Genomic DNA, 25,671 nt, shown 5'->3' with positions numbered 1-25,671 from the left:
TAACTAATAGCGCGAATTTTACCAAAAGCTCTTATATTTTTCATTTGGCATTAGCGATTAATGTGTTGCAATTAAATCAGTTTTTTTTTTAAATATATCAATGTTGGCTATGACGTGATGAAAATAATTTCAACCAAAGGGCAATGTGCGAATTAATTACAAATACATAATGGATTTTACTGAATTTATATTCTATTTCTCAGGATCGAAGTAAGTCCGACCACAGGTGGATCAACAAGATGGGCGAATTCAACAACATCTGAGAATCAAGAAACCACAATACCCGGTTTGTCGCCAACCACAACCTATCAAATCAAGGTTAGAAATAATGGTTTCTTATAACGGTTTATTTGATTATATTTATTTGGGTTGCAATCAGTTTTCTCTTTACATAAGAATAGCCTTGATACAACATGCTCGTCAAGTACGTAGTATGTGTATCAGGTTAGGGTTAGGCCATAATTTTATTCCAAATTTCCTTATTTTATTTTCACTACGAGTTCGGGGAATGTCTGTAACAGCTAAGCAAATATACTTCCTGCCCATAGACCTCAGTTCCTTTACACAACTTGATGTAAAGTAGGCGATTAATTAATTGCCGCCATATTGATACACACACTCCTGGAGCGCCGTTTTTACTGTGGCAGACGATCAGAGAGAACTTTTCATCAAAAAGTTTCTTAGAAACTTACAATCGTGCAAATTTACGTCTTTTTAGTATAATAATAATACAAGTTTTTCATTATATATTAATTTTATTTTTCAGATAACTGCATGTGTAACAAAATATAATTGTCCATCCAAATATTCCGCCACAGAAAGCGAAAAAACAGGGGGAGCAACGTTGTCTGCTGAGTCTTCGTCTACTAAACAGATCAAGGAGAATCAAACTTGTGTCATCGATTGGACATTTCCAAACAGTGCAAAGATTGGTGGCACGTATAACGTTGTAAGTATATATCGCTGACTCAATTTGATTTATATTGCATCTCAGAATAGATAGAATGGTCTGGTATACAAACTAAACCCCAACCAAGTTAGATTACTTTATGGTGATGATAATTTGCTCTCTGGATGCACACAAATTTTGACCTGGTCGTTTGGATACCTCAATCTCACGTTTGAATTCTTTCTTTATAGCAGATACTTAGATACTTCTCTGTTTCAATGGAAATATTGACTCTGACTCTCGACTCGAGACAATAGAGTGAATGAAATTAAATTGGAAAATTCCAAAAAATTAGTTTTGAAACCTGTATTTAGATTTTATATGTGATATCATATACTTTAAGCGCAAAATGCAAATTATTTATACAGACTGTGCTTTTAGATAAACACGTACGACACTATATACGTTACGCCTATATAACTTTTGCCTGTGAGCTGATTAAACGTGCGCCTTAGTAGTCACATTACTTTTCCATCTCAATTTTTCCTTTTACTTCACAGGAAGTTAACTTAACTTCGTATTTGGCTACGTCCCGAGTTTCCAATAAGCAGTCAACATACAACTTGATCAATGTAACATCATCGTTGCCGCATTCCTTTCAACCAGACCCAAATCGCAATTATTCAGCTTCGATAAAAATATTCAATTGTGCCGGAGCGAGTCAATCAATCGATTCTGGTGGACTTTGCACTGGAAGACCAAAAGGTATAAATATTAGTATTATAAAGCTAATGAGATTATAACCACTGACAATTGTAACTACAGGGTGACATCAAAAAACCAAATAATAACTTTCCGGGTTTCGTTTTGTGTAACACAATATATATAATGTGATCATGATACACAAATGGTATATTTTGAGAACAAAAGTAAAATGAATAAATATGAGTCACCTTGAAACTAATATTTCCTCTTGCGTCAATCCAAAGTTATACCAAAAGTCAAAATAGATTTATTTGTGTGTGTATTGATAACATTTATCTTGGCACTTAGATTCACTGGTCCGAGTAGATTCACTTACTTGAGTACATTCATTGGCTCGAGTAGATTCACTGACTCGATTAAATACACTGCTAAACACACCTCCAAGAATGCTCTCATCATTGTGAACCGACATTGCCTTTCGGACTCAAAGAAAGTTATTCTACTTGAACCCTTTTTGCTTTTGCTTATTGCAATAACTGTCAATATCCCCAACATTTCTGAGAGATAAAAATATGATAATTTAACAGCACCTGTAGAAGTATCTTCACTTCAGCCTGTTGAAAACAATGTTATAAATGAAAATGGAACTAAAGAAATGACTTTGCCGCGACCAGATGAAACAAACGGACTCGTGAGGTACAATCAACCTAATTTGAGGATTTTTCGAGAATAAGTTCAAGATCGTATAAAACATACATTATTGCACAAAGCAATGTTTTGAGCTCTGAACTAGATTTTCTATGATGTTGATTGGAATATAACTGGACAAAAATTCCCAAGTAATCATTGTATATCTAGAGTTGATAAATATAAATATAATGTTGATGAAGAATTAATAAATCAAGCTTTTGATAAATTTCTATGTTCAAATTTTAGATGAAGTTTATATTTAATTTAGTAACACAAGCGACCCTTAAGGAGAATTTTTTTGATATTCATAAAAAATAGTTTTTCTAACTTCTTTCCATAAATTCGAACAGTTGCATGTTGGTGCTCGTTCGGAAAACTGGATCGGAGGTTGCTGCTAAAGTTTCATTGGACAATTTGAAAGAAGTGAACAAATCTTCAGAAGACGGAGAATATATTGCAATGGCCATACCAGTCACAGGGTAGTTGTGGAATTTCATTTTTATATATCCTCAAGGCTATATGTTTGGTTTAGAATTGTTTTGCCCGCTTGATGTTACTCCAAACTAACCCAATACAAAAAGGTACAAATTCAAATTTAGTTCTTTTAGTTCAAGTTCAATTCAACTTCCGGTTATCTGAGCTTTTGTTTACATTTTTAACATTATACACCTGTTGCATTTATCATATTGGAAAACATTCTACTATTGTGTGAATGTCACGAATTTGACTAATTTATGTTGTGTTTTGTTGTGTAAATACAACACAGATATCGCATCGAAGAATTTTGAACCTACCCCAATTAGACTTCCAAACGTGTCGTGTGGAACGTCGTACACATATCTTCAACAATATTACAGTTAATAAATCAATAAAAATATAAGTAGATTTTAATTTTCCAGAATCTCCCATTAACAAAACTCTTTGCGCTATGTTGTCTGTTTCTGTAAGGCAAACACATGCTAAGTCTGATACAACTCCATTGAATATTACAGAATGAACGAGCAAGAAATGAAAATCATTCTCGGAGACGAATCTGAGTCATCATGTGACGCAAACGATACTGGTATTAATAGTTCAAGGAAAAGGAAGAAACGATCAACACAGAACGGAAATGTATTTGTTGGACAAAATAATAGATTTATCAAAGGAGAAAAATACAAGTATGTGTATATTATATATATATATGTGTGTGTATATGTAAGTTTGTTCGAAGCAAGTTCTAGAGCCCTCCGGTAATAATAAATGCGTATTAAAATGAAAAAAAGCATAAAGTAGCCAATAACGCGTTAAAGGGTGATATGTGTGTTTGCTCGCAATAAAGGTGTTAAAAACGTTTGATAAGAGGCTTGAGGTAGTTTTAGTTGACAATTGACGTTACTTAATAAGACGAAGGGAATTACGCAGAGTCTGCAATACGAGAAAGAATCGAGTGACTGACAAGCCGAAATCTGTAGAGTACATGTATGTGAACTTGAAAATGGGCTATTTATTGTTCATTTTCATGATAAACACTAATGTTTAAATCCCATGTCCCATAACGTTTTTGATTTAAGTATAAAAAAGCGAAATATAAATATAAGACGTCGAGTATTATCAACAAAAAGTATAGCGAAATAGAATTTGGAAACGAAAATTTTAAAAATCGACAAAATATAATCACGAATTGAAGATATTTCAATTTTTTTTTTCAATAAAGGGGGAATTCAAAAAATAAATGTTCAAAAAAATGAAAATTACTTTACATTTTTGGCATCTGGAAATTTCAGTAGTTTTGTTGGAAAATAACCTTGAAGTTACAACTGAAGCTCAGTTAATACTTTGGATTATCGTTGAATATCCAATGATATCTGTACAAGGCAAATGCTGAAAACACAGGTCTATTATCGTAAAGTACTATTACTATATTGACTGATATCACGAGTAATTTGAATATGAATATTCTAGTACTCGTTACTACTTATCGATATAGGTATTTGTCTGTCTGTATGTCTGTTTGTCTGTATGTTCGTTAGATGCACGCGATATCTCACGAAAGCGAGATTGAATCTGCTCCAGATTTTGCATGTGCATTCATCTTATCTCGTACCAGAAGCCTATTGATTTTGGGCGAATTATGTCAAATAATTAGCGAGTTATTATTTAATTAGTAATGGAACACAAGGTGTCACTATGGAGTAAGAGCGCTGTTTTCGGGGATCCCCTAACTTTCGATCGATAAGTCTTCGGTCTCTGACCGATATTCTCGTTTGTATATCAAGAATGCCATAATAAGATTAATAATCTGTGACTTGACGTACGTCGATCAACAAAAGTCTGTCACCTCACTTGAGTTGTAACAAAATATGTCAGATATGCTGAACAAGAAAAAAAGTTTTGTATACTCTTTCTCGTATACATACATATACATCAGAAATACTTTCAAAGTGGAAAGTATCAATAGGTTGAATACTTGGGAATAAAAATTTTAAATTTTTTCTAGAGTTTCAGTTGTGACTTCCACACCATCTGGTGATGAAGTATACTTCTTACGAAGCCCGGAAATTACTTTGAAATGGGCAACAGAAGATGGTACAGGTATCTTCAAACATATATCGATAAAAATGATTTTTTTTTAATTATTCAGATATATTTTTGAAATTAAGTATATTGTTCAAATATATTGTTAATCTTGTAACTTATATTATAATTGCGATATGAATTACGATTTGTTCAGAAATACTTTGTTTTGAAAAAACGTGATAGTTTAAATGATTCTTGTAAATTCTGTTACTCAATTCGGTTTTGCAACAATCCGTGGTTTGCACTTTATTGTGGTCTATGTTGTATCAAAACTGTCTCATAATTGTGCAGTGAATGCTTTCAACGGTAAAAAATACAATATTTGTATCCGAAATTGAAATATTTTTTGCAGTTTACAAAGTCGTAAAGGCCAACCCCAATAAAGCAGAACCCTTGTAATTTGGAACATATTCTAGAGAGAGCATAACTTTCGTGCAAAGCGTCCTAATTAAGAAATGTATAGGTTCTGCTTCTTCTTTGCTCCGAGAGGAGATGGGCGCCCTGTATTCTGTAGTATTTTCATGTTAATTTCTTTCTACAAAGTCCGTATTGTTTGAAAAAAATTGTTAGTTATATTATATCTAAGAACGAAATATAGTTCGTATAATAATCCCGAGGACAATGTGAAGCGATATGCAGGTTTTTATCTGGCAGGGCATGAACTCTCATGCGGTAACTAATTTTAGACGGGGTTCAAAAAGCTCATCTTTTTAGTTACTCCTTTCATGTTAGGGGCTTGAATGTGAGAGAAATCAGTTACCCCTCACTTGAATACGTAAACCGAGTCGCAAAAACGAATAGTCTAGTAACCAGTAACGTTAACATAAATGGATATAGGTCACCAAAGTGTTGGGAAAAATAGAAGAGACTCGAGTCCTCTTAATTGAATGACTCATATTCCCATAAACGCCAGTGAGACACAACTCCATAATTGACTTCACTTCAAACTCGACTCACGATGAGCCATGAGATAACTTGACTCGTGACGCGGGTCGAAATGACTCGAGTTATCAAAATGAAGTGACTCGGACTCCTACTTTAGTAACCGTACATCTTAGCTCAGTGATTGACCTGACTCAATAATTGAATGGGTAACTAAACTTTACTCGTGACTCCGAGTATAGGAACCTCTAATGAGCACTTCCCTACGAATGTCGAAAATGTGAACTGATGCAGAGTACATGTAGGGGTAAGCATGTTTCTACTGTTGAATAGATCGGAAAGAGATTATTCAATATCAGTCGAAAGTAGATGAGTCTTACTTTTTTTTTATTTTTACAGGTGATGAAAACGGCGGAACACCCGGCTGGATATTTGCTATCATTGCCGTGGTCGTGCTTATTCTCATAGTTGGAATTATAATTATTATCGTAATAATGAAAAAAAGGTGAGACTATCATACCAAAATGCATAAACAAGCTCATAATGTTTAAACTGTATTTTAACATTACCAGAGTCTTCGTTTCACTCTTTTCCGCCTTTTCAAACGATTTAGCTCACCAGAAAATATATCAATCTTTTTTTACTTTGCTCATTTATTTTATTTGACTTAAGTTGTCTCAAATAAATTGCTTGCTATTACGAGTATTTAACAGTGTAATTATGTTTAAAGTCGTTATGGCAATTTTATTAATGAAGATTTCATAATTAATCAATTTAGAAAAAACAACCAAGCAACGAAGACCGAAGTTCAGCCGTCTGGATTTGACAATCCTGTTCCACCGACACCGAACATGTAAGTTCGTCACATAAAATAGTGAAAGGAGGTAATAACATCGACAAACCCTGGTCATTGTTAACGATTTCCGGTGAAGCCTTTTGCATATGAACCTTAGAGAACCACTTCGTGGTCGCCTAGAGGGCCGAAAGATTAGTTTAAAGAAACGGTGGTTTTGATCCAAAAAAATAACATTTGTTATATTAAAACTCGTTTTTGGTTCAATGCGGATTCTACCTACAGTTATGTCAATAAAAGTATATTTATTATCAAGGACTACCTATTTTTAACCATACTATGATTTTACCAGGATACAGAGTGTTGGTTGCGAAAGTTTAGAAATATTGTAGCTGCCCTTATTCATCATGTAAAAAGAAACTTCTTCCGTAAGGCTATCTTCTTTATTTCATGTACAGTGCTTCACATGCCAGCAACGATGCCCCAAGAGCCCCGCCAGCTGTACAGCCACGAAGACCAACTGCTAATGAAGTACATATAGAAGAAGGTATTGTAACTTCCGTGATAAAAGATGTCAAATGAATTTTTTTTTAATGTTGTGGAGTTATATCGCCCCTCATAGGAATTCGAAAACTATAATATAAGTAATAGACGTCTAGCGGCTTCGGACATTTTTAAAGTTTTTGTGGTCAAAATTTGATTTTCTTGGGGTTAGTAGCTGAAGTCGGAGTCCAATTTTTTTACATCCCAGAGTGAGGAGTCTTGACTTAAATCAGATGGGTTAACTCATTCCTTCCCTTTATATTCAGGACAAGACGCTTATGTGAACTATGTGCCGAAAAAAGCTGAGAGAAAAACAGAAACATCAATTTCTATTTCTGACTTGGAGAAGATTTACAACTCCATGAAGGTCAGAGAAAACAGACTGTTTTTGGAGCAATTTCAGGTAAATATAACTGAAACAAATTATTGGCGTAGATGACAAAATGTAAAAAATTACATTATCAAATAGCAATATACAAATTCGTTCTGAGCGCATCCTTTTAAAGTTTTAGTCTTCATACATACCTTGTGACAAAAATCCAAATTTTATTTATGCTTTAACGCCCATGGATGCTTCAGACAATGTTAAGATATTCACAGCCTCGCACGTCACGTACATTTCCTTCCTATTTTGTGGCCTAATATGGCGTCACGAATTGGCATTATTGAGTCACAATTTTTTTTTTCATTTTTAGCAACGACGCCATCTCATAAGCACTGCATTGTGATCTTACAATGGAATTCCATTTCCTCCTTTGCCTTACTACGCTGGCTATATTTTTCATAAAACCCGTTTGAATCTTTATCTAGTGTATTTATTCATCTTTATACAGCTAGTGAGCCGAATGTTTATCTTCTATGAGCTATCTCATATATTGGTACTGGTTGGTTACCTGGGAAAGCAACGCTCATCAATAATAGCAATGCTCTGACAATCAATATTTTTCAACCTCACACCTTTTTTTTTAAATATTTGAACCCTGAGTGTCGCTGCTTGATAATACCCAGCTTTTGTTTGTTTAGGCTCCCCCTTCTCTGGTTAATTGTGTGTTTACACTTTTTTTAATTTTGCATAAAGTTTTTTTTTACTGGAAGGAAAACATAAATTGACCATGACTATAATAATAAATGTTAACAATTATTTACAGAAACTTCTTCAAGAGGCAGCAAGATATGGCGGAACAAAAAAGTTTGCGTCCAATGAGGCTTTGAGGAAGAAAAATCGATATAAAAATATACTGCCATGTAAGTGCAATTACTTTCATCAACTTTGTTACATTTTATGTATTATTAAAGGCTCCCGTAGTATGTGCACCAAGATGGCGCACAGCCTGAACCCTAACCTGGTATACAGACTATGTTTAGGTCGTGCGCCATCTTGGTGCACATACCACAGGAGCACCGAATTAAACCTTTCAATCTCCACGGCAACAAGATCATCATCAAAATAAGAGTTAACATTTTTGGTAAGCTATATGCTGAGGTGGAATTCAGGGTTTTGCGCTGGTTCTCGCAAACGCATTTCAAAATTTCGTGATTTCAGCGCACCGTTTTTTTTTTTTTGTTTCAGACCAGTGGTTGCCAACTTTTTATGGCGCGTGGCCCCCCTCAAGAGGAGTTCAGCACTCATGGCCCCCTGTTTATCATTTCAGTGGTATTCATAGTGTTATTTTGATTGTTCGAATTCAAATCCCATCAGGTTCAAATAGTTCATGCTCAACAAAGTGAAAACACTTTGTAAAATACCATATCAAGCAATAAAACCAGGACGAACTGAGAGTTTGCTTATGATGGGAGAAGTGAAATCATTTTTGCGCCTAGCATTTCCCCCTCTCCAATCCAACTGATCTGCGGCCCCCTTGGTGGGCCATGGGCCCCCGGGTTGTGAACCGCTGTTTTAGACATTAAACGATCCAAGAAACAGGCTACGTAGGCCGCAAATGACGACTTGCGATGTAATTGGTAATTCGAAAGTTATGTATGAGTTTCATGTCAATGCATCTTACGTAGATATTTATAAATATACTTTATGAAATATTTATTGTTGACATTGCATAAAAGTCCGAGTGTGTGAAAGTTCGTGGTCAGCAATATGTTTTTTGCATTTAGTTAGAGAGTTCAGCGATAGGTTCAAAACATATTCAATGACAAAAGCGCCTTACTCACGTAACTTCCCTGTTTCCTGTAATGTGTTTGTTGTGTGAAAGTAAATGACTCTTGAAGCAAGCCAGAAAAATTGGAACCGACTTTTATTAGTCCTATAGTATTCTTCCGTCGGACCTTACAAAATCAAGTGGTGAACGGAATATGCGAATGTTATTTAAATCCATTTTGATTTGGATACCAATGCTATAATCCCGACATTTTATCTAAATCAGCGGTTACGAACCCCAACAAGAAGGCACAGAGCAGTTGGTGGGGACCACAACGTTGGACGCAAAAATAATTATACTTCTCTCTTTAAAAAAAACTCCCCGTTCTTCTGAGTTCGATTGCTTGATACGGTTATTTCACTGGGTATTTTCACTTTGTTGAGCAGGAATTGTTTAAACATACTGGGATTTGGAATCAAATATTTAAAATCAAACTATATATACCACTGGAATGATAAACAGTGGGAGAAGAATCATGGATGCTTAAAGCCTCCGGAAAGAGGCCGCGAGTCATAAAATGTTAGTAATTACTGTAAAGTCAGAGGTTCTACAGGTCCTATTTCTACTTATTGGCCGGTGTTGTAAATACCATTCAGTAGCTAATCCTTGACACAGCAGTAACGCACACACAAACACATCCAACTTGTAATGAAAGTATAAGTACACTATATAAATGTCACAGTCTAATAAAATTTCAATCAGATAAAAATTCCACAATAGAAAAAAGTTCCACAGCAAGTATCATTGCAGTTTAATACAGTAAATAATGTGTGCATTATATTAAATGTGATGTGGATGATGATGTTTTTACAGTGTGTGGTTACAATATAATTGTGTCTCCAGCCCAACAACAGGACTTAAATTTAGGTGCAAGACACAAAAACAATCAAATATTATAATCTGCCCCTGATATACAACTCAACTAGAACCTAAATAACCCTAAACTACAAATTTCCCTAAATATCATAAGCAACAATTTGCAAATTTATGCCACAAAGTAACTGTAGCATTTAGTCAGCATATAAAAAAGAAACTTCTGTCGCCAGAGGGCCTCGGTGCTCTGCCTCCGACACCAACAAATTGGACATCAAGTATGACACAATAATATTAACAAGCGCATGAATGTAAAACAGCTGTTATAAGAGAGTATTGCACCAATATTGACAAAAACTTCACACTTTTTCTCGGTCTGATGCTCTTAACATAAACAAATAAATAAATAAACGAGAGCAAGTCTAAACACGATTGGCAAGACCAGAAAAATAAAAAATTAATGGGTCAAGTTACTACGGTAAAACATTTTACCTGTAACAAACACTGTTTGTTAAAAAATACTCAGCAGACATTACCATTAACGCAAAAGGAGGCTTATGGAGGCTGGCGCTATAGTAAAAGTTTTTGGTCGGTTGGATCGCACCCGGCTAAGTAATATTTTCGGAAAAAAAATTTATATTCTTACAAAAGTTTTTCGAATTTTTATTTGAACTAACAAACAAAACTTATTTACTTTTGATTCATTTGGTTAGCCACGCAAAAAAGTTTTTGACAACACGATTTATTCCGATTCAAGTTTTAAAGAATAAGTTCTATCATTTTCTGTTTAGTTGATGATACCCGAGTTCCGTTAACCGGGGCGAAATCTGGCTACATCAACGCCTGTTTCATAAATGTAAGTTATTTCTGTCGGTCTGCTTTCTTTAGTATTATTTGTACAACCTAGTCAGGATTTTTTTTTCGTAACCTCGTCTGTAAAACGGTACTACTGTATATACAATCTAAAATACATTAAAATAGAGATTGTTCATAAATTTCTATACTTGAAGAAAATTTGAAAACCTTTTTTTTATTTGAATTGCATATTCTTTTTTTGTGTAAAAACATTCGTCGAATATTTGGCTTAAACCCTGAATAGTAACTTTAAGTGATACTTTATAAAATAGGTATCTAAAATCAAAGGCACGTAGTCACTTTTTTGAAAGTCAAAAAAACAATGTGCAGCACGGGACTCTTCACCCCAATTCAAAGTTACGTAAAAAACATGATTATGAAAACACAATGAAACAAAATGTGAATAGATCCATACGTTTGATCCAAATTTAATCTACGAAACAACTTCATCTTGTTACAACAATCTTACGTCTTTTCACAGGGCCACAACGTACGACACAAGTACATTGCAACACAAGGGCCTCTGCCCGATACCGTTGGTGACTTTTGGCAGATGGTATTAGAGCAACAAAGTAAAGTAATCGTCATGTTGGCAAAGGAGATCGAAGCAGGAAAAGTGGGTTCATAAAGATTTTGATATTTATCTAAATGGACTTCAATCCGGGTTGGACCTATGGACCTATATTTGATCAATGTTTTTTTGTATTTAATATTAAGAGATAACCGTTGACTAAAAGCAGAGCCCACGCGATTTGCAAATATGCAAAAAGATATATAAAATAAAAACAAATGTTCTGACGTATTTGAATAAAAAAGGGCGCAAAGATTTGAATATCTGGTGCACATAAAAACAATGAACACGTACATACCAGCGTTGCATTTTCTATTTTTTGCTTTGACGTTCGGGAAACCTTTAGTAACCATTGAGTAAAATTCCATTGTCATTTGATATGCAAAATAATTTATTTTTTAGAAAAAATGCCAAAAGTACTGGCCTGACGCCGGGAAAAAGCTACCGATAGGAGACATAGTAATTGAAAATGCACAAGAAGTCAATTACAGTGCTTTCATGAGACGGGTTCTCGTTGTGAAATCAAAGCAGGTAGATAAGAGCAAATACTGAATAAGACCTTGTACACGGCCTAGGCGGTCAATTGTGCTTTGGGCAATAATCCTGTTATATACACTTTAGATTTTTTACATTCACCATTGCTAGAGTGTGAACCAATTATAAGATAACGTGATATCGTAATAAAAAACAAATCATTGAATAGAGAATCACCTAATTACAAAATATTCATATCTAAAACTAGCAGAAAATGTACGCGTCCAATTGTGAAAATCACAGTACACAATGTTAAAATATATGTCAACTTTTGAATGCTTGTGTCTTGGTTGCATCTTCCAAAAATGATTGGAAAAGAACTTTATAAATTTATATTAAAATTGGGAACTAAATAAATATTCCGAAATTACCAATCTCCAATTTAAATTATTTAGTTTTTGCCAATGTTAATTCAAATTGGGGTCCCTGTTAATCATGTCCTTTAAATAAATAAATTTGATTTGATTGCACTTTTTGCCTAATACAAGTAGTGTCCTTGACGCGTTAAAGAAAACGATAATTTTTCGAACGGTACTATTAACTACTACTACTACTATATCCAAACAAAATATCACAAAAAAATTCTGTGTTCTTTCAGTAGCAATAAGAGTGTATCAATTTATTTAATATATTTTTCAGAATAACAAAAGCTTGACCGTATACCAATATCAATTCCTTAAATGGCCTGATCATGGGGCTCCTCAGACAACATCGAACTTGCTCAGAATGCATCAAGCGGTCTTGAAAAGTTGTCAAGAACTAGAAAATGATTCTCCCATCGTTGTACACTGCAGGTAGATATTCGTGAACAGTTAGATGCCGTTTTTCTTGAAAAAAGGAATGGGTCTTATTTCAATTTTTTTGTAAAATAACACTAGGGCTTATTTTGGGGAGATGTCTATCATTTTCATTTACCAAAAGGAAAGTTGAAAATTACGAGAATTACGAATCTACAAAATTTGAAAACCGTTATCCATTTACTTATAAATAACACGTTTTTATTCAAAATAACTGCTAAACATAGAATCCTAATCATTTTAAAAGAGTAAGAAATATTTCTTGCTGTCGACTAGAGCTTATATTGAAATCATTTTTAAAATTTGGAGTAGGTCTTATTTTCGGGGAAACAAAGTAGTATCACCCCATGCGTGTGCACTATGAAAGTATTTGGCGCTTTTAAAATTTGAATATTTTGCGCCAGACAATTGAAACAAACTTCGAATATACTTATAATATAATATTCTAACGGTGGACAAAATCGAGCAGTGAAGGGTTCGAAATCAATGTCATAATTGCGGCATATCCCCGTGTAATTTATCCAATCTTTCCAGAGCAGAGCCACGTCCGAAGCATACAGATTTATTATCGCAACAAAATATCAACAAACAATAAATATTGGTTAACGCAAAACTACTTTGTGACGAACTTATTTGAAATATTCTCGTTGACCAGCGGAGATCTTATTAGAAGTAGGCAAGACAGCAATGCTCAAATATATGGACAACAAAGTCCTATAACAAATCTATAGTTCCATGCACTTCGCACGAAAAAAGGGGGCTGAGCAGCGACTCCGCAAAATCGAAATGACAGACAATTGTGATATAATGAAAACGGTGTTTTCGTGAGTTTGAATAAAACAGCAAAATTTGGTTAAAATATCGGATCTCATAAGAATCGCATAAAAAAAAACGCAAAAAATGTGAAAAATAAAAGATGAAAGTAATAGTCTTCTGGTGACCAATTCCATCTTTAAGTACTTAAAATTAGAAATCGATTGGACCATTATTTACGACAAAAACAGTTTTTTTTTCGATCAAAACATCGTCTCAACAACAAAACTAAAAACAAGAACAACTAATTAGAAAAATGATCCAAATTGCCACTTCGTATCTAAAATGAGACTTACACTTACTCACTTTTGTAATAGATCGACCTATCGAGGTAAAGAGAAGTCATTTGCAACACGAGGAAGTACTAACAATGCTTCTATTTTAGTCTAGTTTTTTATGCGTCATCGAAACACAATTCCATGAAAACTGCCGAATGCGCGACTTAATACATATCCATTCAGTTATGTAAAATCCATGGCTTCTGACTAATGGCTGACGTAAATCCGGACGCGAACAATTTGGTGAAAGGCAGTGGCATAAGTGTAATAATGAAATCTAAAACGTAAATTTTGTGAAAAGTAATTTTGCGGCATTTGAAGTAAGGCACAATAATTTTATTTCAATTTTCCTTATTTTAGTTCTATTACGAGTTCGGGTACTAGCCAAGTGACTCCCGTAGTATTTGTACCTGAAATTATGGTCTGACCCGAACCTGGTACACATACTACGTTCTGGTGTCCGCCATATTGGTCCACATACTTCGGGAGTACCAGAATATTTACGTTTATTTACCACTAATTTTCACTATTCGTGAGTGATTCATTGCTGAAACAACGTACTTACTTTTTGCTTAACATCAATCTTTTATCCAAATGAATCAACCAAAATAGATGAAATTGCCCGTTTTTATAGTGTGAATATCGAAGTAAGACTGTGAAGGACCTCTATAAGATATTCTCAGATATCAGTGACTGTTTGTATATGTCCTTGTTCATAGTAAAAAGCCTCATTACAACCCCCTCCTCCCCTCGCTATTTTGGGCGTGCCACACCCCTGGGCAGAGGTTCGTCGGAGAATGATGAAGATTTATTCTCACCCTGTATGAAATGTAAACGTAGTCGAGACAATACAATTGTTTAAAACAATAACTTAAATCTGTTGTGGAAATTCACAAATTTCGTTGACTTTCATGCACTCGATCTAAGTTGGCACACAGGGTCCTGGTCTTCCTCGCTCGTCATAAATTTGAAAAATCCTATCCTATCCTCATTGGACACAAGGCAGTTCGTACATATGATTCATTCACTAAGTTGTTGTTGTCGTCGTCGCCACTGCCGATGTTGTTATTCTCGTTGGTGTTGTTGGTATTTTTGTAGGTGTTGTTGCTTTTACTGTAGTTGTTGTTGTTGTTGTTGTTTTTTTGTTGTTGCTGTTTTTGTTGTTGTTGTTGTTTGTTGTTGTTGCTGTTGTTGTTGTTGTTGTCGAGGAAAGTAGATTTTCTTATCAAAATCGACCAATTGGTTTCAAGTTTCAGTCCTTAACTATGATTGATGGTGATGGAATGGTATTACTTGTATTTCAAATTTGCGGTTAGGTCTATGAGCGCCGATATCAACAGAAATATTGCTGTTTTAATTTCACTCAAAAAAACTCTTTTCTCTCCGCCATGCCTGACCCACTCCGTCACGATCGTCCACAGACCTTTCATCAAACTTGGTGCTTTCCTGTTGATGCAGCATTGCTCGGTTTTGATACATATATTCGAAGATTTGTCCACTTTTTGAGTGCGTATCGTGCATCCTAACTCCATCTAATTTATTTATATTTTAGTGCTGGATCTGGACGAACCGGAACCTTTATTGGATACGACATTCTACTCGATGAAAGTAATTCCAAGCGATCAGTTGACGTGTTTTCTTGCGTTCTCAACATGAGAAAGCAAAGAGTTGAAATGGTGCAAACTGCTGTAAGTTAGTAAATGAAATCTACGACGAACGTGTTGATATGTAATCAATTTTAGTTTTTTAGTGCAAACCATATATTCAAACCGGAATGAATTTCGGTCACTGAGCACATTTCTGCAAACAACTAGACAAAGCCAAAATGAGTTATGTATGATTGGACCTGAAAGTTTTGGTTTGCACAAAATTTCTCTCTACAATATGTTCCGAATGACCTAAATTCTATGTATAGAAGGAACTGTAATTTATATATAATACTAGTTACTATACTAGTATAATTATACTATAATTTTCTAACCAAACAGAGGACCGTTGGATTCTTATTTTTTCCAAAATACAATTATTTTACTACTATTTTGGAAACGAATTATACCTGTCTGTTTTGCCTAATTGTTATTGTTTTAATTGATATCGTTGGCTGTTTGAGGTTTTGTTGATGTCATAATATTTTCGTGAAACAGTCAATTTTAAATTTTCAGTACTTAAATCCAAATTTGCTTTGTTTTAATTCATGTGGACACTTTTTAAGGATTTTGGAAACTTTTTACCCCGTCACACCCATGCTCAACTGGAGCTGTACTGGTACAGTACCACGTAATAAATCAGTCAGAATTTCCTCCACTTTCCAAATACATGTCGTTTAACTAACTGAAATGTTAGGTATCTGCAATCACAATCTGAACGGGTAACCGGAAGAGAGACGGTAATTCGCCGCTTGAAAAAGTCGTCTTATATAACTTCATCTTTGCCGGGATTCATTTAAAATTATGTCGAAATTATTTAATGTTGGACAAGAAATGTACATATAGAACGTTTTGTTGTTATTGTTCGAAACTAATGGACTCGAGTTTAAGGCTGGCTTTGGGATTTCAGAATGCTAGTTTGAATTCGTTTACCATTATATTTATATTATCTGATTGTTTATTTCAGGATCAATATATCATTCTTCACAAACTTGTCTTGGAAACAAGTCTGTTTGGTGACAAAGACTTATCTACTGATGAAGCAAAGAATAAGTTAGAAATGATGAAAAGGTAAATTCTATATTTATGTATTACAAACCAATATAGGCAGCAACTACAATTCAACAAGAAGCCAAAGATTTGCATCGTCCTATGCAAATATGTCTAAATATAACATTACGCTAACTCTGCTATATTCAAAATCCATTCGTTACAGTTTCGTTGAACATATTCATTCATCTATTTTGTTAAGATATCAAAAGGCTACCGAATTTACATGAAATCATTGCGTGATAGTTTTTGCATTTTATGTATTGTTTCAGAATTGCTTTCAATAAAATTTTGCATTTTCTATTGAATACGCACCATTTGAGTAAGATATAATAATATACCTCAATTTAAAATGTATTATGCTTTTGTCAAAAATATTCATCTCTTTTGCTAAGAGATAAAAATGCTACCAAATTTGCATAAAAACATTGAGTAATAGTATGTGCATTTTATTGTATTGTTTTAAAGATTGCTTTTAATTTTGCATTTTATTGCTCCTTCTGAATAAGATATATATTTCGATTCAAAATATATTATGCTCTTCTAAGATAATCAAAAATATAAAATTTCTAAAAATCTATTTTTGACTGACGAATAAAATATCTTTCACGAAATACAATGAAGCGGATTATCAATGTAAGAACTGTTCTGAACAGGAATTCCAAATTTCAAATTTCGATAAGAGCTATTCCCTTACCAACAAAAGGCGATTGTTCCATGACAACTTGAAGAAAAATACCAAAAAGAACAAGAACAACAACATAATAGCAAAACGATACATAGGTCCATTTCGTGCCCAAAAATGATAAAAATGAATAAATAGGATCACAAATATTTCATACTATATTATTATTATAATTTACTTTAATATATTATTTGGTTTGAAGTTCTGGCAACGCTCAATCAAGTTTGAGAAAAGAATTCGATGATCTCAGCAGAATACATCCGATGAAAGATTCAAAACTGACTGGGAACGAGCACAAGAAAACAAACCGATCGATGAATATAGTTCCGTGTAAGTTAATAGGATATATTCTAACCAAGCATCTTATCATTTTCCAAGTGAGTTACAGCTTCCCCGTTTGCATTAGTTTTTAATCGTTGTGTGCTGAAAATTCGGCACTTACACCCCAGTCATTTAGCTATATGAAACAACTATAATGGCGAGGTCGCTAAAAATTGAATAATGCTTCCGAACTAAAACTTGGTTTTATATTGCCAAATAATAAGATTCATTATTTAAACTTTTTCAATTTAATTGAGACCATGTTTCAGCTACTTCATGAAATAAATATTTCATCAAGGCACGCTTAACAAAAGTCCAACCAAGTGTTTCTGAGTCTTTGCTTTTGTGAACGGAAGTTTAATGAAAAAGCTCAAAAAAATAGGTTTCTGTCATCACTATTATGACGATAAACAAGTCGAAGATAATAAATTTCATAGAATAACAGTCAAACAGAAAAAAAAATGGTTCATACTTTTCTTCGATAAGTTATTTATCTGTGATCAGAAGTGTGAACCAAAAGTGTGAATTGAACAAAATTCTATGCCAGTAGAATCGACATCTCTGACTTATAAAAATTAAAATTAGAAACGTTGCTTAAAAGCAGGGACGTAGCCAGAAAAACGCGGGCTTCCAAGATTCTTGACTCTCTAAAATGCGTTTCAAACTACGAAAATTAGTATGTATGGTACAGAAAAATGCTTTCAGAGGATGAGTCCGAACCCTGGGTACGCGCAGCTTGAGAGAACTTTTCATTCAGCTTGCTGTAAGCCAATCTTCCATGCTCGTGTCTTAGCAACGAGGAAACGTTTGAAATGTTTAAAATAAAGGTTCATTTAGAGAAATTTTAATGTTTTACAGATGACTACTCTCTAGTAAAACTTGCAATGGAAGCTGGTGAAACGAAACTGCCATTTGTGAATGCTTCCTGGGTTGAGGTAAGTACTCCGTGAATATTTGGACACGAAATGAATATAAAGATTGCTTTGCTGCCTTTTTGTTATTGTTTATAATGGGCTTGCTGTTGGAGTGAAAATAATTAATTTCCGACAAATAATGAAGCAATCGAATTGCAATTTTCCATAGGATTCAGAAAGGTTTTTTCCTTTATTTATGTCCACGAAGTGCAATATTTCATCCCGTTGTGCTGTTTTCATAATTGACGAAGCCCATGCTCATGATATCAGATACAAATCATTTAATATAAAGTTACTGACATTACGGTAACCATTTCTTGTTCATAAATTCAAGCAGTTCACTTTGGTTTTAATCATAAGTGTTAAGAGAATTGGAATTTTAATCTTCTATGCAAATTTTGTGAAATAATTCCATGTCACATTAACTTAAATTTAGAAACCACTAATTTTAATTCTCATTATTATATTGCAAAATTGTCATGCCTATTTTTTCTCATGCAGAGTTATGACGAGTCGAGTCCAATGATCGCATCCCAAGGCCCAACTTCATCAAACATTGATTTATTCTGGAGATCGATTCTAGATAACAACGTGAATACCATCGTTATGTTGACGGAACTGAAAGAAGGACGTGAGGTATTGATTTGCATTATATAGTCTGGAAATTCCCATGCATTCTTTTTTGTTGTTTTTTTGAGAAAAATTTGTTCCAAAAATTCAAAATCAAGTGAAATATTAGTCATATTTGCAGGAAAAGACCACAGCTGATTTTCCCCCAAAAATGGCAAATTTGACGACTGAAATGAACCGCGATTTTAAAAATTCCGCATTAGAATTAGGAATAGCAGTATTTGAACTAAGTCATATTTTCTAGTGAATAAATTTTCAATAAACGACGATATTCTGTAAATATTTCATTCCTTTTATTTGTTTTCATCATTTGAACTGTTATTTTAGGAACAATGCGCGCAGTACTGGCCGTCAAGTGCTGGGGAAGAATTAAAACTGCAAAACATGAAAGTAACTCTCGCCGCAGAAGACACTGACGCGATTGCTGTGACAAGAAAATTGAAGATAGATCGGGGAATACAATCGGTATGAGCAGATTCTCCCTCTCTCTCTCTCTCTCTCTTTATTTATATATATATATTAGCAACTTAGGTGCCGCTGCTAGATAACCAACATTGGTTCCCCGCGGCTTCCCTTCTCCAGTAAAATTATGTTCTTGACTTTTTCGCATATTTTTTGCATTGTATCTGTTTATTATTTTACTGGTTGGAAAAAATAAAGTTGACTATGACTATGACTATAGCATCGGAGCTTAATATCATATTTTTTTTTATTTTCAGAGATCTGTGACCCAGTTTCATTACACCGGATGGAGATCACCAAGTTGCCCTGAAGATGCCAGAGGAATAATCGATCTTGTGAGTAAAATGCAGAAGAATATTCGATCCACTGGAAATGGAGCAGCCCTGATACATTGCAGGTAAACCGACGCAATCATTGGGGTCATACCGTGTAACAAACTAATCCACCTCACCAAGCTCATCAGCTCGGCGTTTGGCGCATCGTAATAAGCGTTAAGAATATTAACCCTGGTTACCCCATGTGGATGCGCAAATTTGAATTCGGTGAGAGATATTTATGTGCAAAAGCATTGCGAGACTTCAGGTAACCACTGGGATTGGTAACCGGGCGAGAGGTCGTGGTTTTAATTATTAATTTTAATTATTAAGTCTAATTCTAATTAATTCTAATTATTAATTATACATATATATATATATAATTGAAATATTTTTAATTATATGAAAATCTGATTTATCCTGATTTCACAAGATATATATGTCGAATATAAAGATTTGAACTTTTCAAATTCTATTATGTCTCTCAATGTCAATTGTATAGAGTCATGTTTTCAATACACTTGTATTTTTTGTCTGCCATGAATAGATGTGGAGACGGAGCGATATTCCTATTTGCGACCTTTTCGGAGTCGGGGAGTCAAAGTTCTGATTTCCCCGATAGGTCTAAGCTTCCCCAATGAAACTCAACAGATCATGAAAGAAGGCTTGCATGTGTCAAAGCTTTTGTTATAAAAATTTGAATTAATTCAGAAATGGAATCGTAGCCGAATTTTTATGCCCCGAGGTCGGAGCCAAAATGTTTTCAGCCTGGTGTCGATTGTAGACTTTCTCAAACTTCACGACCCTGACATTAGGATTAAGCTATTTTCACAGTTATCAGTTTTATACTTGTTATTTAAACATAGTTCTATTTTTCAGCAACGGTATCGGTAGAACTGGTGTATTCTGTGCAGCAGTGAATCTGATAGATCGATTGAAATGTGAGAATCGAGTTGATGTTTTCAGAACTGTGAAAGATCTCAGAGATGGAAGACCAAATATGGTGGAAAGTTTGGTAAGAATAAGAAAATAACGTGGTAACGAATAAAAATGAAACTCTCGGTAGTCCTGTTCATGAAAGATACGAATATAGGCCTACGGTATCCCCAGGGCTGGATTAACCATTGAGCAAAGTAAGCACGTCCATAGAGCACCAAGAGAAATGGGGCACCAAATAAATTTTCATAGACGAATTTTCAGTGGTACATCGGTCTTTAATAAAATAATTCAAGTTGGTCAGACGATCGAGTACTTAGTATTGGCCCAGCTGATATAAATTGTTGCTTATTTTTTTCTCATAACTTAGATTAGTATTCAATACTGAAAATTACTTGATGTATTCAATTTCAGATAACATTGAACATATTTCATTATTATTAATATTAGATATACAGAGAGGGCACCAAAGTCTTAGGTGTTTAGGGCCTCTATAAGACATGATCAGGCCTTGGGTATAACTTCCAAGTCAATATCGTTCTCACACGTATTCAAACTTTGCGCCCAAACTAAAATCATTGAGCTCAATGCTGTTGCCCAAAACAACTCCTTCAGTTTGAAGGTAAATATTTTTAGGGGAACTAGTTTTCCAAACACATATGAACCTCGTCCTAACATTTTTAAAGATAACTCTGAATTAAAAACAGTACACTAAATTTGCTTATTTTATTTCAGGATCAATACAAGTTCTGCTATCAAGCAATCATCGAATATCTGAGATCCTTCGATCTTTATTCAAACTTCTAAACGTCGCATCGTTTGAATGGGACGGCATGTAATCACTGGACTCCCTTATTGGTTCTCGAACTTTTCAAGCCCCGCCCCCTTTTTAGAACTTAAAAAGTCTATACGTACATCTCAAAAATAACTAGCTAATAATAAGCTACAAATTAGATAGAAATAAGAAAAGCGAAAGTATGTTTTATTCAGAAACAGGTTGAAAATACGTGAATGAAACGTAAATAATGATATACGAAAAAAATTTTGAAAACAAGCAAAATTTGTTGTAATTTATATTAGTGCAGTTGTTTTAAAAAATAAAAAATAAAAAAATTAAATATAATAAAAGTGACGTCAAAATATAACCCCCGACGTCAACTTATGCTTTAATATTCCAAAAGACCAAGTATTCTCATCTAAATATGTTGTGTTTGTACCTTCTTAAAACAGACTAAATGCATAATTCTGTACCATTAAACAGATTTTTATTATGTTTTGTTGTGAATAACTGTACTATGTAGCGTTAGTAAACTAACCACTGCCTTTTCCATAACGTTAGATTTTTGTATTCATGTCTGAGTGTAAATCTTATGCTATGCCATTGTTTACTTGCCACTGTTAAAAATATAACTAGACTATGCATTGTCAAAATTTTATGCAACTTTATGCATCGTATAAACTAAGTTATTTTGCTTCTACTACTCTACTTAGATAAGAAAATGTTTGATGTTGATTGTATCAACAAGTTGTAGAGTGTTTGAATTATTTTCGGAATTATTAGTTCAGATATTTTTGATCTTACTAAATATTGTTTTTATCGAAATGCAATATGGTTGCACAGTATATACTATGTACTATATATAATCAATGCTCAGTTCGTATTTTCCTAGCTTTTTACCCCATGATGCGCACATAAAAAATAAGCAAAAATTAGTTTTGGGTTTCATTAGTGAAAAAATTATTTATTTACCCTGAATTATGTTTAATTTTATTGCGTGCTTTATGGACATCTTATAGGACATAAGACATCTTCAGGTGTCAAAATGAAACAGATATGAATTAGGTATATAAATTATTATTTTCTCGAATATCATGGCACCAACTCAAATAACCTTCCAAAAGACCCTCTTAGGTATTGTATTGTGTAAAAACAATTTCCTCTTTTTCAAATATATTGAAAATAATATTATTCAAAAGCAATATTATACGTAATATATATTATATAATTGGTTCAAGAGTAAAATTCCTATTCTCGTCGAAAAAGTGTAGAAATACCATGAAAGTGGGAGGTAGGAAATTCTTTAATTTGAAACCATGCAAGATATACCAACTCAAAGTTATATTTCAAGTTCACTAGTATGTCAAAAAAAAAAGTTTCGAGATTCGTACCAAAAAAAATTAATTAGATAATATTAAAACTGGACAACAACAATATGATTATATATGGTCACCAGAATGATCATGTCCATGAAACAAATACCTGGTTATCTACTCCCGTACCCGATATGATCTGGTAACCGACTGAAAGGCCGTAAACTGCCACATGACTGAGATCTTTCATCACTTTGCCTCTCCCCTGGGAAAAATCAACCAATTGCATCTTATAAATCAAGTTGATTTGCTTACTCTACTCTACTTATATTAAAAAATGTTTGATGTTAATTGTATCAATATGTCGTGTTTGATTTATTTTTAGAATCATTAGTTTATATATATATGCTTCATATTATCTTATGTTTTATTACAATGTAATCTGGTTGCACAGTATATTGTATATAACGTTCCAATCAATTCACAAGTATTACGGCAGTCATCAGCTGAGAGATATCCCGAAGCAGTGAGACTGTTATTGAGATAGTAAAATTCTATAGATACGTATTTTTGGAGTTCTGTCGCAAATTACCCAAGTCCAGGTTTTGTACCCGGAATAAGGTGTGAGAGTCGACATGTTACACGTTAAGATTCGAGGCCAAATTTTGCAACTGGAATTGCTTTACTGGAACTTACTGGACCTTTTTCATCTTGCATTGGAAAGTTTAAAATGGAGTCAAACTTTTTGCCAGATACCAGAATAAGGATCCGGAGTCAACAATTTGTTTTTTTGAATCTAGAATCTGTTTCGGATTCGCATGATTGATTAAAGAAAGATCATAAATTCGAAGTCGTATGAACTTTTCGATTTCACAGTCTTACACGAGTCTACAGCAAAAATGTGACTCACCAATCTCCGCGCCTTTTTTCACCAATATACTCGGTGGTTGAATAAAGACATGAAGCTGCTCGTAATAGTATTTCTACTGAGAGAGCGCTTTCGTCTGATCAGGAAACTGTTATATAACACATACAGCTACTGTCGCTATTTCGGATATTGGGATATTGAAGGCATATATAATACGGTAGAGCTTTGTGAGCGGAGAGTTTTAAATGTATGCCATAAATAGACTTCAGTCGACAGAGATATAACCTGACATAGAATTATTAGTACTATCAGTATATACAAACGCAGATCTCTGTTTCCACGTATCGGATCTTCAATTATAATATATATTTAGGAATTCCTTGGTCACCACATATTCCGGTATAGTCTCTAAAATTTTATTTGTTAAAAGTACACTCATTTTGTGAGCGTGGAATTTTATTTTTTAAATCTAGACACCTTTTGTTTTCAGAAATAGATTTTCCGATCTGTAAGCGACATGACGCTTATAACGCCGTAGTTTGTACTCCGTAAATAGCAGGGTGTTCATAAAGTCCATTTACAGTTATAATTTTTTTGGTATGAAGTCAGTTCTCAATATATCTTAACCAGGTTTGTGGTTTTTTTAATCAGAATTTATTTTGAGTATTAGCACTTTATTTAATACATTCGTGAAGGTCAAAACAACATATGGTATCGATAAATTGTCTTTATAATTAGGAAATTTTTAAAGAATTCATGGACACCCTATATATATATATATATATTAAGACAACTGCATGGTCACAGTAAGCATGTAAAGTGGAATTCATTCTATGTTCCCGGCTTAGGATAGATGTTATTCTTTAACGGGAGTTAGAGTAATAATATGAAATGGGACATCACGTTTTTTGAGACAGCCAGTGTAGAGGGAAGGATGAAAGGGGGATCAATTTAATTAATACCGATAAAATTTTACCAACGTAACATTCACCTAAATTTCATTTTTATTCAATAGGAGTAGAATGAATTTTGTGAAAAATTTTGAAACCTAAAATTAATGTCGATGGAATAGACATACTAAGTACATTTCAATATGAAGTATATCGTGGCTGTTTTGCTTCTGTGGGGCATCACTATTGCATCAGCTCAGGGTAATTGACTTTTTATAATAAAATTTGACGAATTAAAATATGTTTAAACATACTAAATTACTTACTCTCTTAAACTTTAGATCAATGTTTGCACGCTTGAAGTGGTGACTCAATAAAAGTACTTCATCTCATAAACCAAATTCTTGGAAAATTATCGAATTTGACTCTGTTGGTGTCGAAATGTAAACTTTTCCTTAGGTATAAACGAGGCCCGATTGTTTAGTCGGAAACTTGAATCACTCAGTCATTGCTCTCATACTGCATTGTAGATTTATCAGTCAATATTCCCATAGAAAATAGGAGTTTCGGTCTTTATATTATTTACAACGCAAGTCGGCTAGAGCAAAGCCACAAAAAACTCATACGTATAAATTGAACGGGATTAAAAAGAAATCGGATTTTTATTACTTGTATTTTGTATTCTGACAACGTGTGAATTATCTCCCCATTTGTCATAAGCAAGGGAATGTAAAAAATGCTTTCTATAATAATTTACAAAACAAAAACAAGGGTTTGCTGATATTGGTATATTTTAAGAACATATTCGTCCGAACATTCCAACTGTCACCACTGATTGTATTCGACATGCTTTGGCAATGAATCTGCAAAACTAATTTAGATTTAGATTGATATTGACAAAATACAACTAATAATATCAAGAAATTAGCTGATTTAAATTGGTGCCTTCACGATTTTTTAGATCCTTGGAAGAAAGAATCTGTTGATGG

At 33.8% G+C, this 25,671-nt stretch overlaps 1 protein-coding gene across 1 annotated transcript in view; it reads left to right on the top strand.

Moving 5' to 3' along the window:
• Positions 1-23,377, top strand: part of LOC120335086 (uncharacterized) — a 32,569-nt gene extending 9,192 nt beyond the window's left edge. The window contains exons 7-31 of the mRNA XM_078112965.1: positions 204-318; positions 767-949; positions 1,450-1,654; positions 2,182-2,290; positions 2,635-2,763; positions 3,277-3,444; positions 4,764-4,858; positions 6,125-6,230; positions 6,504-6,578; positions 6,977-7,065; positions 7,328-7,464; positions 8,210-8,306; positions 10,819-10,883; positions 11,364-11,498; positions 11,856-11,984; positions 12,627-12,781; positions 15,428-15,563; positions 16,489-16,592; positions 17,459-17,586; positions 18,436-18,512; positions 18,993-19,127; positions 19,449-19,586; positions 19,841-19,980; positions 20,777-20,912; positions 21,569-23,377. Coding sequence (XP_077969091.1) covers positions 204-318; positions 767-949; positions 1,450-1,654; positions 2,182-2,290; positions 2,635-2,763; positions 3,277-3,444; positions 4,764-4,858; positions 6,125-6,230; positions 6,504-6,578; positions 6,977-7,065; positions 7,328-7,464; positions 8,210-8,306; positions 10,819-10,883; positions 11,364-11,498; positions 11,856-11,984; positions 12,627-12,781; positions 15,428-15,563; positions 16,489-16,592; positions 17,459-17,586; positions 18,436-18,512; positions 18,993-19,127; positions 19,449-19,586; positions 19,841-19,980; positions 20,777-20,912; positions 21,569-21,640 — 3,058 coding nt within the window. The 3' untranslated portion in view covers positions 21,641-23,377. The remainder of the gene's footprint in view (positions 1-203; positions 319-766; positions 950-1,449; positions 1,655-2,181; positions 2,291-2,634; positions 2,764-3,276; positions 3,445-4,763; positions 4,859-6,124; positions 6,231-6,503; positions 6,579-6,976; positions 7,066-7,327; positions 7,465-8,209; positions 8,307-10,818; positions 10,884-11,363; positions 11,499-11,855; positions 11,985-12,626; positions 12,782-15,427; positions 15,564-16,488; positions 16,593-17,458; positions 17,587-18,435; positions 18,513-18,992; positions 19,128-19,448; positions 19,587-19,840; positions 19,981-20,776; positions 20,913-21,568) is intronic.
• The last annotated feature ends 2,294 nt before the right edge of the window (positions 23,378-25,671 follow it).

The sequence above is a fragment of the Styela clava genome, chromosome 1 (genome assembly GCF_964204865.1).
Source record: "Styela clava chromosome 1, kaStyClav1.hap1.2, whole genome shotgun sequence".
NCBI lineage: Eukaryota > Metazoa > Chordata > Ascidiacea > Stolidobranchia > Styelidae > Styela > Styela clava.
Note: the sequence above shows the minus strand (reverse complement) of the source record. Positions and strands in the feature narration are given on the sequence as shown.